At 39.7% G+C, this 12200-nt stretch overlaps 1 protein-coding gene across 2 annotated transcripts; it reads right to left on the reverse strand.

Annotated features, from left to right (window-relative positions):
* Positions 1-38: 38 nt before the first annotated feature.
* On the reverse strand, positions 39-6429 carry LOC139742468 (N-acetyllactosaminide beta-1,6-N-acetylglucosaminyl-transferase-like). Of its 2 annotated transcripts, none has more exons than XM_071653007.1 (2): positions 5743-6429; positions 39-2085 (listed from the first exon to the last, which is right to left on the reverse strand). In XM_071653007.1, the coding sequence occupies exon 2, from the start codon at positions 1994-1996 to the stop codon at positions 530-532; it is 1467 nt and encodes a 488-aa protein (XP_071509108.1). In that variant the 5' UTR covers positions 1997-2085; positions 5743-6429; the 3' UTR covers positions 39-529. The 2 variants fall into 2 exon arrangements, with proteins under 2 accessions (XP_071509108.1, XP_071509107.1); XM_071653006.1 differs by lacking the exon at positions 5743-6429 and adding an exon at positions 5024-5591.
* Positions 6430-12200: the final 5771 nt, after the last annotated feature.

The raw sequence follows: 12200 nt of genomic DNA on the forward strand, positions 1-12200 counted from the left end.
CGCCCGAGAACTACAATGATTTAGCAGCAGTCCGAAACCCGAAAACCCATGTGTAAGAGACAGTGTGTTTCACTCATTGCCGTGGTCATGATCCCTGGATAACGCTTAAAGATATTGTTTTGAAGCAATTCACAAATGAGATATAACGTAGTGCATAAACACTTCAAAAACTTTACAACGAGGCGTCGCTAACCAATATTTAGCGATGACATTACCGCAGTCGTATTCCATAAACAATGAAATATAAATGCATTTAATAGAATATTGCGTATCGGCTAAAGTTCTAGACGAGTAAATAGAACAAAATTCATAACCACGACTGTAGCAGATCATTAAAGAGAATCGTAAAAACTTTTGAACACACTCCTCACAGAACACCAAATTTCCATTTGCTGGTTTACACATCGATTTAAGAAAAACAGCTGCAAAATTCATGTTGTGACCTATATATGCAAACCCCATTTTACAACGTAATCAGTAGACTTCAATAATGACTTCGAATGAGCTATATAGGCTTTGGTGGAACCTGTTATGGGAAAAGATTCGTTACAGGAAAGTTAGGTATATACCTCGATATGGTATCTGGAAACACTGTCCGGTAATCTAAAAACTCTTCCAAGCATTGTATTGTAATTGGGTCATAATCGTAGTGGATTTTGTTTACAAACAAGTGTGGTTGGCTGGATAATTGTGGCAGGTATCCGGCGCCGATGACGCAGACGGCACGTACGTACTTCCCCACGCAGGGTGGGTAATAATTTGAATTTGTCCATCGAATAAACCGCACGACAGAATTCCACGTGGAATTCAGATAACCGCCTGGCACTCCTGGATATCGATTAATGGTTACCCAACAATGTTCGTCAGGACTCAGAGAGTCCGATAGATATGAAAGAATATCTTTGGCGATTTCGCTCCTTAAGACAAACTCCACATACTGCTTTGTCGCCGCGTAATAAGCGTTGCCAAAGAACATTTTCGCGCCATGGGGAGGCAAAGGTTTCTCCCTATTTGTTCGTACAACGTCCCCGTTTGAAACAACATGCTTAAATTTCGTACGTCCGACGTACCATTCATTTTGCTCCGGATAGACTCCTGGAATGTCGTTGAGTCCCTTGTACGCTTTAAGTTGCCTCATTATTTCGAAGTTTGTTTTGAGCGGGAAATCCTGCCCGCAAAGGTTAATGACGTATTTCCAACTGTAAGGCATCAGGTCTTGCATACAGTTGAGGTCAGCCTGGACGCGTGTATATCCTTTGTATTGCACGTCTTCGATCTTGGAGGTTACGAACACGTTGTCGAAGCAGTCAGCGAGACCGCGGATGGCGTTATGGAAGGCTCTCGTTGCTTTCGCATCTGGATGAATACAATACACATTTTGCGGTTGATAAATGGCCCGAAGCAGACGTTCAACTTGCGCTGATTCCTTGTGCACCGTGAGAATAAAAGCTATCGGAAATGCCGCCTCCTCGTCAGTCAATGGTTGCATCGGATACATTCGCGATTTTTTGTAGTCATTACAATTTCTCGTCCAGTTTCGGACACTGTCGTCGCATGGTAACTGTACCGCATCTCTGCTTTTCTCATCCCGTATCAATTCGTAAGCTCTACGTATGACGGTTTGATTGTTGTGTATAATGCCTGAACAATTAACGTCGTAATGTTTGTGGTGTCCTGGAGATACAGACCAAGAATCCCATTGACCCGCGTAAAATTTCTTTTGCAGCCTTGCTGTCGGTTTACGCGTGCACACTCCATTCTGGCACTGAACGTCAGCACTTCTCTCTAGAAGGCTAGGTCTAGTTGTTATGCAGTGTTCCTTTAGGACAGGATTGACATCTTTACCACCTTCTCGTGCCCATAATAAAAAGAGGTAAAAGGGACAAATCAGTAGGAGAATTGCCAGCAGGTTTCGCCAATTCGGCCTGATGAAGCGACAGACTCTGCGCTCCAACATGGCTGAACAAGGCTTCGACGACACAGACGAAGAGTGCATTGACCTGGGAACCGGATACAGTAGCCTGGTGAACTGCACAGACGGGTCTGGGAACGGCTGCAGTCAGATCCTTGCTTTCTGCTCCTAGTCTGTAGTATAACAGAGTGACAGATAAAGAAAAGAGACAAAAATAGAAACACTTAAGACACTGAAATGCACTAACCATGCTAATTAACGGAAATATGACGGCAGACAATTATTATAGAACATTAGAATTACACCAGGGAGATATTTCTGTCAACTTTTGCTTGATTTCATTAAAAAGTATAGTTGTACCATGGAGGTACGGGAACACTGTTTGTTTGTACCTCCATGGTTGTACCTTTTCTATCCAGGGACATAGGCGCCGGAAGTGGGGGGGGGGGGGGGGGCAGCCGCCCCCCCCCCCCACCCAATCCAAAAAGTGGGGGGGGGGGGGAACGCATTTTTGCCCCCCCCCCCCAAAAAAAAAAGCCCCCTCAAAAAAAAATAATAATGATAATAAAAATAAATGAATAAACAAAGAAAATAAAATAGATATGTATATTATGAATAAAAGAAAAAATATGGCTACAAACGGCATCTTTTGGACTGTAAAATGTCAAAAATTTCAAGCTCGCTCGCTTCGCTCGCTCGCATCCAGCAGTTGAGCCCGGTGCGCCTCCCCCTTAATTTCTAAAGCGAAAAACATAGCTACGACGGCAGTTGTTGGACTCTAGAATGTCAAAATTTTCAAGCTCGCTCGCATTGAATTGTTATGCCATTCTCCTAATGTTGCTGACAGTAATTGCCAGTAGTTGCGCCCGATGCCCCCACCCCTTAATTTCCAAAGCGAAAGATAAATATAGCTACAAACGGGAGTTTTGGGACTGTAAATTGTCAAAATTTTCAAGCTCGCTCGCTTCGCTCGCTCGCATTGAATTGTTATACCACTCTCCTAATGTTGCTGCCAGTAATTGCCAGCAGTTGCGTCCGATGCCCCCCCCCTTAATTTCCAAAGCGAAAGATATAGCTACAAACGGGATTTTTGGGACTGTAAAATGTCAAAATTCTCAAGCTCACTCGCTTTGCTCGCTCGCAATGAATCGTTATGCCATTCTCCTAATGTTGCTGCCAGTAATTGCCAGCAGTTGCGCCCGATGCGCCGCCCCATTAATTTCCAAAGTGAAAGATAAAGCTACAAACCCCAGTTTTGGGACTGTAGAATGTCAAAATTTTCAAGCTTGCTCGCTTCGCTCGCTCGCATTGAATCGTTATGCCATTCTCCTAATGTTGCTGCCAATAATTGCCAGCAGTTGCGCCCGATGCGCCCCCATTTATTTCAAAGCGAAATATGTAGCTACAATTAAAACTCCAGTTTTGGAACTGTAGAATATCCAAATTTTCAAGCTCGCTCGCTTCGCTCGCTCGCATTTCATTGTTATGCTATTCACCTTATGTTGCTGACAGTATATAATTTGTCGATCGTTTCACACCGTCATTCCATAATCCATGTAAGGAAAACTTACAATGTTCCTCAATGACTGCGTTGTTGAATGTATCACATTCCGTAATGTATTGTAGTCCCATTATTGCTCACGCACACACGCACAAGCATACAGACCGTCAAAATTACTCTATGGTTCCCCCCATGTTTCGACCCACCGTACGCCACTTTATATATATATATATATATATATATATATATACATATATAGATAAATAATAGATGTGTGTGCGTGTGTGTGTGTGTATGTGTATATTGTGTAACATATGCATGGTCTAATCTTGAGCCCCCTCCAATGTTTGCCCCCCCCCCCCTCCCCCCCCCCCCCCCCAATCCAAAACTGCTTCCGGCGCGCCTGTCCATGGATGTAGAAGTAAACACGCGTGCTAGTGTCCATGTATGCATTAATATGGTACACCTGCTGCATAAATCACATTTCCTGATTTTCAGCTCACTGCTTAAAGGGAGCGTCTCATAGTTCCCAAATTCGCTGGGGCTACTTTGGAAACAAAGTGATACACATAAAACTTAATTCATTTAATGTCCATCTCACGACAAAAACTTTATTACGTGAGGAAATGGACAAGTAAACAGCAGACAAGGGTAGACATCAAGAGCGTCCAGAGATAGCTAGAAAGAGACGAAATAATTTGAAAGGCCACTGTAATGTTTAACCAGTTTCCTACAGGATTTGAACATCCCCATAGATTTGTTACAGTATCGTCCAGATTTCTAAAAGCAGAGGGTTAATCCACAAGAGCTTCGTTTGCTATAACATTATAATTATCAAGAAACATCAGAGGAGAAATATGGCTGAGAATTATTTTGAACGGCTGACTAAAAGCAGCTTGCAGCAATTCGACTGCTGCGGAACTACACCTAGTGGAAATAGAGGTAAGGTCAAGGTTCTTAACACAGCTAGGCACGCGGCTGTTTCAACCCTTCAACTTTTGAACTTTACGTACGAAGTATTTGAGACGACGGGGTATTTCCGGGTCTTGCATCCGGTCTCTCGATTTGACACTGTGTGGTGATTAAATTATTAAGTTTAATAGCTCGATGTAGGAAGGGTAAATGACACACGTTCACCAAAAGTTTTATCATTTTAAACAGCGTGCACACTCGCTACTTTCCGCCCAGTGGCTCACGTTGGATCATGGCACCAAAAGGAATCAATCTTTTGTAACAAAAGGAAGATATTTGTGTCACCACGCTGCACTGATTCTTTAGTAATAAAGTGAGCAATGGTTCTGTTCCTAGGCTGTGACTATCTGCGTCTATTTATATACCTCTCCTTCGCGCAGTGTTGTAAAAACACCGCCACACAGTGTTTCATGATTTTGTAGGCCTATACTTCTTCTGTAAAGAGCTACATAATAGGCAACTTATGGTCACAAACTCGTCTGATTTCAAGTATGTACTTTTTCTGTGAACACATTTCATGATGCTCACGAAACAGGTCCACTGGGCAAGGAACACTGTCTCCCCCTCTCTCTCTCCCTCTCCCCGAGGGACAATCTTAGCAACAATAGTAAACTCATTCATGATCTTAATTGGCGTACCTGAGAACACACGGGTGATTGACCAAGGTGAAATAGGCTATTTCCGACACGAAAGCATGTAGCACACACACGGGGAGCTAATTTACGGCGATCAGAGGCATGCAGACTGTGTTACCTAGATAAGTGGCTCACAACTTCCGCGTTGCTTGTCTATCACAGGTTCACACTAAGTGGATCTCCAGACGAAAGGATGACACATCCTGTGCAAAATGTTCGTGGCTAAAACACCGAGACTACCACAGCTTTAATATAATTACAACTCATTGCACAAAGAACATCACTTGAAGCTTAGAGTACCGCCAAGCATGCCCTTAGATAAAGATTTAATTGTCACTGTGGTGGTGTGTGCTCGTTAGACCCGATTGTCTGCCTGAACATAACTTCACATGGCAAGAAAGTGACATGGCGTAAACTCTGTATGAATGTATTGATCATCGTCGCAACAAAGTTCCCTAAGTGTCACTTGAACTCATTTCATGAAGCATGGCGTAGGCCTTCACTGGCAAGGTCTAGTGCTGTGAAAAAAGCAGCTCGCTCTCTCTAGTGTCACCCGGCCGTCTATTCAAAAAGTTCGTTCCATCAGATATAATGTACTGTTGGTTTTGCGGGGAAAAACAACCTCTGCTGTTCAGTCATACGTGAATTAGGCTACAGCTCTATGACAGGCAGATATTATAGACGGTGCAAGTATAGGCGGTGCAAGTAGAACGGCATACTACCTGTGTCGCTAAAATTCATACTCGCCACAATAAAGCAGTGATCAACTATGCGTCCTTGCGACGTACATGACCGTGTGATACGAACGCATTTCCATTCCTCAAAAGTCACTTTTGAAGTCAATCCGATATCCGTATAGGTCGAAACAAAATCATAAGAACTGATCGATCGAATTTCTATTCGCACTCTACGTAAATATAGTGATCAGTAAGTTCACTTCGCAGATATTAATAAACACACGATCATGGCTGGTCTCGTCTGCTGATCACGTTGAGTGTGTTGACTCAAAGTATACGACACAGTCATCACGGTGCGATGTACCGTTCTTCATTTACTTAGCGAGGTGAAGTGCTCTCTCCCTCTCTACGAGCCAAGCATATTACTTCACGGATATAATTCCATATACGTCCGCTTATTGATCCACACCATATGTGCGCTATCTTCATTCCACAATGGAATCAACGTATTTCTACCTTCCCGGCTCCTCCGTCAGAACTCAATGCAAGTGCGCAATGTTCCCCAGGGGGCTGCGGGGTCGCTCCCCGTGTTTGAAAGGTGCTTCTCGGTATCTCTGAAATGCACTCGGGGAATGATTCGTTCACGAAGCAGCGTGCTCCATCTATCGACTTCCGTGGCGTACTGCTGGCAGATTTTCTGAATCGCTCTGCGAACTCTGTGGGTGTGAAAGCATGACAGGTGGTGTATCGAGTCCGGGGTTCACCCTTGCGAGAGCGTTAAATCTGCGTTCATTGTCCCAGCAAGTTAGAGTTGAGCTGGGACAATTTTTTTACCGCGATTTAACGCCATGGCGAGAAGAAGAGATCACGTTACAACTTTGGCTGTCTGTTTCCACCTTTGCTCATACATAAAACACATGTGATGAACGATTTCAACACATGCACAAATCCAATTCTGCAGAAAAACGTGTTTGAATATTACATTAATAGTTTGTTTGACAACTTCTCGTTTGTTTGTTTGTTTGTTTGTTTTTTCCTTTTGTTTTGTCGGGAAGAGCAACTACTGAATAGGCAGTGCCGAATACACACAAACAGCTTTCAATTCCACAGTGCACTGGTTTAATTCTTAATCTTATCTGAGGTAATCATACATCATTTCCCTCCAACAATGATTGTAGTTTGATGGAATACCATACATAGCTATAGATTATTCTATATCTAGAATGACAATTCGGTGAAATATATATATATATATATATATATGATATATATATATATATATATATATATATATCATATATATATATATATATATATATATATACACGTATGTATTATTTAAAAGACATTCAACATACGAATAAAAAGAACATCATCATGATCGTTAATACGAAATATATCATTATTATCTTCAATAATAAGTGCCATACTCTTATAGACTATTGGTGACTTCTTTCTTCCAGAGTGAACTGTATTTTGTCAGCTTTTGCTTACGATTGGCACGCATTTTGCCTTTTTCTTTAGTTTGTTGTTCCTTGTTATTGTCCATCAAAGTGAGTTCTCGTCAGCCTCGAGAACGAAATTTCTTTCCATTGCCAAGTGCCGTTCAACATCCAATGACATCATCTCTTCTAACAAAGATACAAGGGTGTATCATTATAATTGGAAATCTTAACGTGTATTTTGAACAGTCACGGATATTGTCGTATAGGCAACTTATGTAGATATGCCTATCTTTGATTGCATGACAAATATGGTACTGACCAATAGGGGTTGCTATCATTACGTTGGTTAGAAGCTTTGAAATAGCATTAATGATGGGAACGTCACTTACACGCAATCATTAGATTCTCGCTTCTTATTTAGTGATGTAAAGCCCACGCAGAACGTCTATTCATCAACCTCCTATAGTGTGTGTGTGTGTGTGTGTGTGTGTGTGTGTGTGTGTGTGTGTGTGTGTGTGTGTGTACGTGACAAGTGCATATACGGGTAATATACCATCATAAGAGTGTTATGGTAGCGAGCTGCTTTATAGAATTGATCGTACACTAAGATGAGAATCCCACGCCCACCATGCATACACAGACTATCCTTGATTAAGACAATGCAAATATCATCTCGTGAGCGACCAGTCAGGCAAAGTAGCATATTGTTTGGAAAGAAAACACTCTTAGGCTTTCTCCTTAAAAGCTTGCAGGCATCGTTTTGCCAGGGTCTTGGATGGAGATTGAATTATGAGCTGAAGAATTTTAATAGGACCGGCCCATTCATTGCCGCGGTCTGTATAGAAAAGACACAGATTGGATATAAGTGCCTTTATCATGAGTAAGGTGTGGATACCACAAGACCTTTTTATTGATAGAATTAGTAACAGAATGAAAATACAGCAACAGTTCAGTTCAGTACAATTTTTTTTTTTACAATTAAACAATATATTAACATAAATCCCACCATACTTTCTTCAGTGACAAAAATGATGCATGTAAATGTATACAAAGAAAACAATTATTAAAAACATACTGTAAGGAAACATTACGATAGTTGGTAATGTATCGAAAGTGAAATAATTGTCAATATGCATTTTGTGAAAAAAAAACCCCGGAGGGACCCTCTAAAAAGACAGAGCTCGTAGAATGTCGGCCCCACAGACTGGAAGATGTTTCTTTTGTTTGTTTGTTTGATTTATTTTTCTTCCAACACAATTTCATACATAAATCAAGATTGTTTTCAGTAATATCACATGGAATATCAGTAAGCAGATTACAAGTACATGATTCAAAGAAGGAAAATCGATGTGTAAATTAATTTCATTAACAAAATATAATTCGTATTACCAAATTTCCAAATAATTATCTGAGAAATTATGCGGTAGAAGGACTGCCACTATAAGCAAAAGCTTGAGCACGTGGCAGCCCAGGGACCTATCTACATAATACACACACACACACACACAAATTATATTGTTTGCGGAATGGAGAAATACTACAAAATATAAGACACTGTAAATACATTATGTTTTTATATTCCTAGTGCATAGATACGAATAAAAGTAACGTGAAATATGATGATGATGATGATGATGATGATGTATGATGATGTTGACAGGGTAATGATGAGGAAAAATGTGATAATGAAGATGAAAGTGATGGTGGTGATGCTGAAGATAATGGGAATGAAATGAAATGATAGACACAGAAACATTGCGTATATATAATTGTAGTTTTAAATCTATAATGTTTCTTTTCAACTCGTACAAAACATAAGAAGCTGGCGGCATACTGAAGTTGCACGTTTTTCATGAAGCAGCGATAACATATTATGCAAATTAGAAGAAGCGATGACGTCATCATCTTACAACCCTCCAGTCGCGCTGTGGGCAAAAGTTGGTGGCGTTCGCAAATACGAAGGTTTATGTCGACTATGCTGATGTTAAAATGAAACAATGTTCGTTGTTCCGAAGCTTGGTTAATCCAAAATGAAATTAGGTTCATTATTCAGTAGGTTCTTCAATCCGAAAATTAAAAGAAGGTGCGCACAAACGAGCCTTCGGAATTACAAACTTTATCTCCTCTTCGAATTAACGAAGCTTCGGAATACCAAAATGTTACCGACAAATGTATCATAAAAACCATGCTGATGGTTGTGGTAACAATTTACTGTAGTTCCTTCCCATTGTTTCTCGTCTATGATACAAAACTCTACTTTGATGAGAAAGATATATTCTACGTTGATTATAGATCTCAGTTCAAAAATAGAATTAGTAGATAGGGATATGTGTACATCAGGTCAACGGAGAATTGCTCGATGATAACATTGTCACCCCTCTAATTTGCATATCGTCTCTGGGGAAACAAGACCATGCATCTCAAAATTATGAATTATCAGGAGAAAGGGAAAAAAACTTTTTCATTTTTTGAAAAGCATCGATATCGTCTAATGACAGAAGGTTTGATTGGTGAAATAAAGGAACAGTAGGCCTATATGTGTTCGGTATACAAAGGTAGAAGTTGTACAAATTCTTACAGCCCTCTTTTGCAAATTAGAAATACTATTCAATTTGGTTTTGCCACAATTTTCCCATGTATGAGATAGCAGTATGTTAGGTATAAGGCAACAGTAGAGTGCTATAAAGCATTAAATGGGAAATTAGAGGCAAGAGATGTATACGTTATTCCTAAATAGTAAAATAAAAAATAAAAAAGTATAAAAAAAGACAGTATAAATATCTTCACAATTAGCCAAATGGACGTTCGGCTAATTGTGAAGATATCATACTATCTTTATGATAATTCGTGCTTGATTATCAGTTATTATTCCTAGAAATTCAATACAATCCTTTTGTCTGATAATAAACCATCAATCTTTATCACATAAAATCAATTTGAGGATTATCATCAGCGTGTGTGGTTTGGAATACGTGAAATTTATTTCATCAATATTCAGAGATAATTTCTTGCATCTGTATAACCAAGATGATATTTTCTGCAATTTGATATCTAAATAAGGTTTTGATGGTTCATATAAAAAGTTACAACAGTATAGTGTCATCCGCAAACATGATAAAACTATAATTCCGATGAGTTTATCATATCGTTTAGATAAATTAAAACCAGTATTGGGGCCAAGTATTGAATCGGGGGGGGGGGGGACTCCATATTAGATATTTGACAAGGATAAAATCGTGACCATGTACATACACACAAATTGTTACGTATCAGATATTAACAAAGTATTTTTTAACCAAGAATAACCTGGACCTCTTATACAACATTTTCTAACGTATAACTTATAGTTTTATGATAAAATGGTATCAAGGACATTCCTTAATTTCATAGATATAACGATAACATACCCTTTTTATGAAAGTTGTTTTGTGTAACTTTATCTATCGGATGTCCTATGGCAAAATCAAATATTTTCTCTATAAATTCAAGCACACGCATGCACACAATCACACACTCTCACAAACACACACAAACACACCCACACATTTTCTCTTTTGTCTACATCCATTCCCAAGTCCAAGTTTCTTGCTCTGCTGAGTTACATTTGATTGAAATGTTTCTCCCTCGACACCGGTGCTCCAGGCTCACATGATGTCCTGTAAAATGCAAATGCTAGAGGTAAAAATATATAGAAGGGCGCCGCTCTGTGGCGACCGACATTGGATGAAATATGTCAGTTTCATTCGTATTTTGTGATATGTCTGTGGTGTACCTGTGAAGTATTTAAAGTTAATTTTGTTGTGATATCAAATGCACAAAGAATTTCCAGAGTGGGCAATAAAGTAATCAATCAATCAATCAATCAATCAATCAAAATAATTTCACAGCAAAAGAAAAAAGAGAAAGTGTCGACTTCATAACGCGAGCTCATGGAATATGATCATTGATGATATTGTGTTGCTCAAGTATTAAAAACGGTAAACTTAAGTTTGAAAAGTCTAATCAATCACACACGATTAACTTGCTTTCATTCCTATCCCACCTCGACTCTCTGTATAGCTTCTATCGGACATTATATTTTTGTACAATAAACCATGAATGTATTGAGTAAACTGCCTTTTCTTTTTCAAGACAGGTAAACAAAAAAAAAAACATACACGACATACTGTGATAATGATATCTGTCTGGGATATGACTAAATCTACTTACCACACCTCAGGAAATGATATCCTTGTACAGGTATTTGATTGAGAGCAGGCAACGATTCGCAATGAATTCTCGAACTTCCAACCTGGAAAGAACTGTATCACTCTGTGAATATTTGTTCTACTTTAAAACCCACACGCTCTTTTTTTTTCTCCTCTCTCTCTCTCCGTTTGGTGAAAAGACGGTGTGTGAGCCTTCTCGGATCTTATTTCACGGCAGAGAACACAAGTGGGAGACAAAGTGTACCGCTGGGTTCGATTTGGGCAGAAGCGACGTATTCCACGACTATATTTGTGGAGCGGAGGTTTCAATTAGCTTGAGTGATGTTCTCCGCGGATGAGCGATTATTATTTTTTTTGTTGTTGTAGTTCTCGTCGCCTTGAGGTGCAGTGTAAAAATCATTTCCATTTTGCTTTTTATTTCCTCTTGTTGCGTTTTTTAAGTGCCAGTGGACACACTTTCTTCTCCTTTCAGACTAGATCATTGCCACCAGGTGTGATCACGTGATTGGAACCGTTGCAAATGATAAAGTAAGAAGAGCAGGCTGAGGGCGACGTATATGAATGCACCATAAAGGAGACATTGACAAAGAAGACAGAGTGAGCGATTGTCAGTTAGCATCTTCAATGGTTGCTTTGCTGGTTACGGCATGGCTTATTGTCGATGCAGTATGATATACTCAGTGCATCCAAAAAGGCAAGAGAGTTGAGGGGAAATTTTTGTTTTCTATTTGTATACAATAAAATAGCTACATGATTATCATCCTGTTAATTTCATATCTCATAAAGTCAGAAAGTGTCCGGACTTCCAAGGACAGTTAATTGATCTTTTAATCGAATTAATCATTGCAAC

The sequence above is a fragment of the Diadema antillarum genome, unplaced genomic scaffold, assembly GCF_040938485.1.
Source record: "Diadema antillarum isolate AM-2024a unplaced genomic scaffold, OU_Dant_1.0 seq00001001_RagTag, whole genome shotgun sequence".
NCBI classification, from domain to species: domain Eukaryota; kingdom Metazoa; phylum Echinodermata; class Echinoidea; order Diadematoida; family Diadematidae; genus Diadema; species Diadema antillarum.

What these genes read in the sequence shown, in the direction of transcription:
- LOC139742468 (XM_071653007.1), bottom strand. Translation starts at nt 1,996, where the DNA reads ATGCACTCTTCGTCTGTGTCGTCGAAGCCTTGTTCAGCCATGTTGGAG.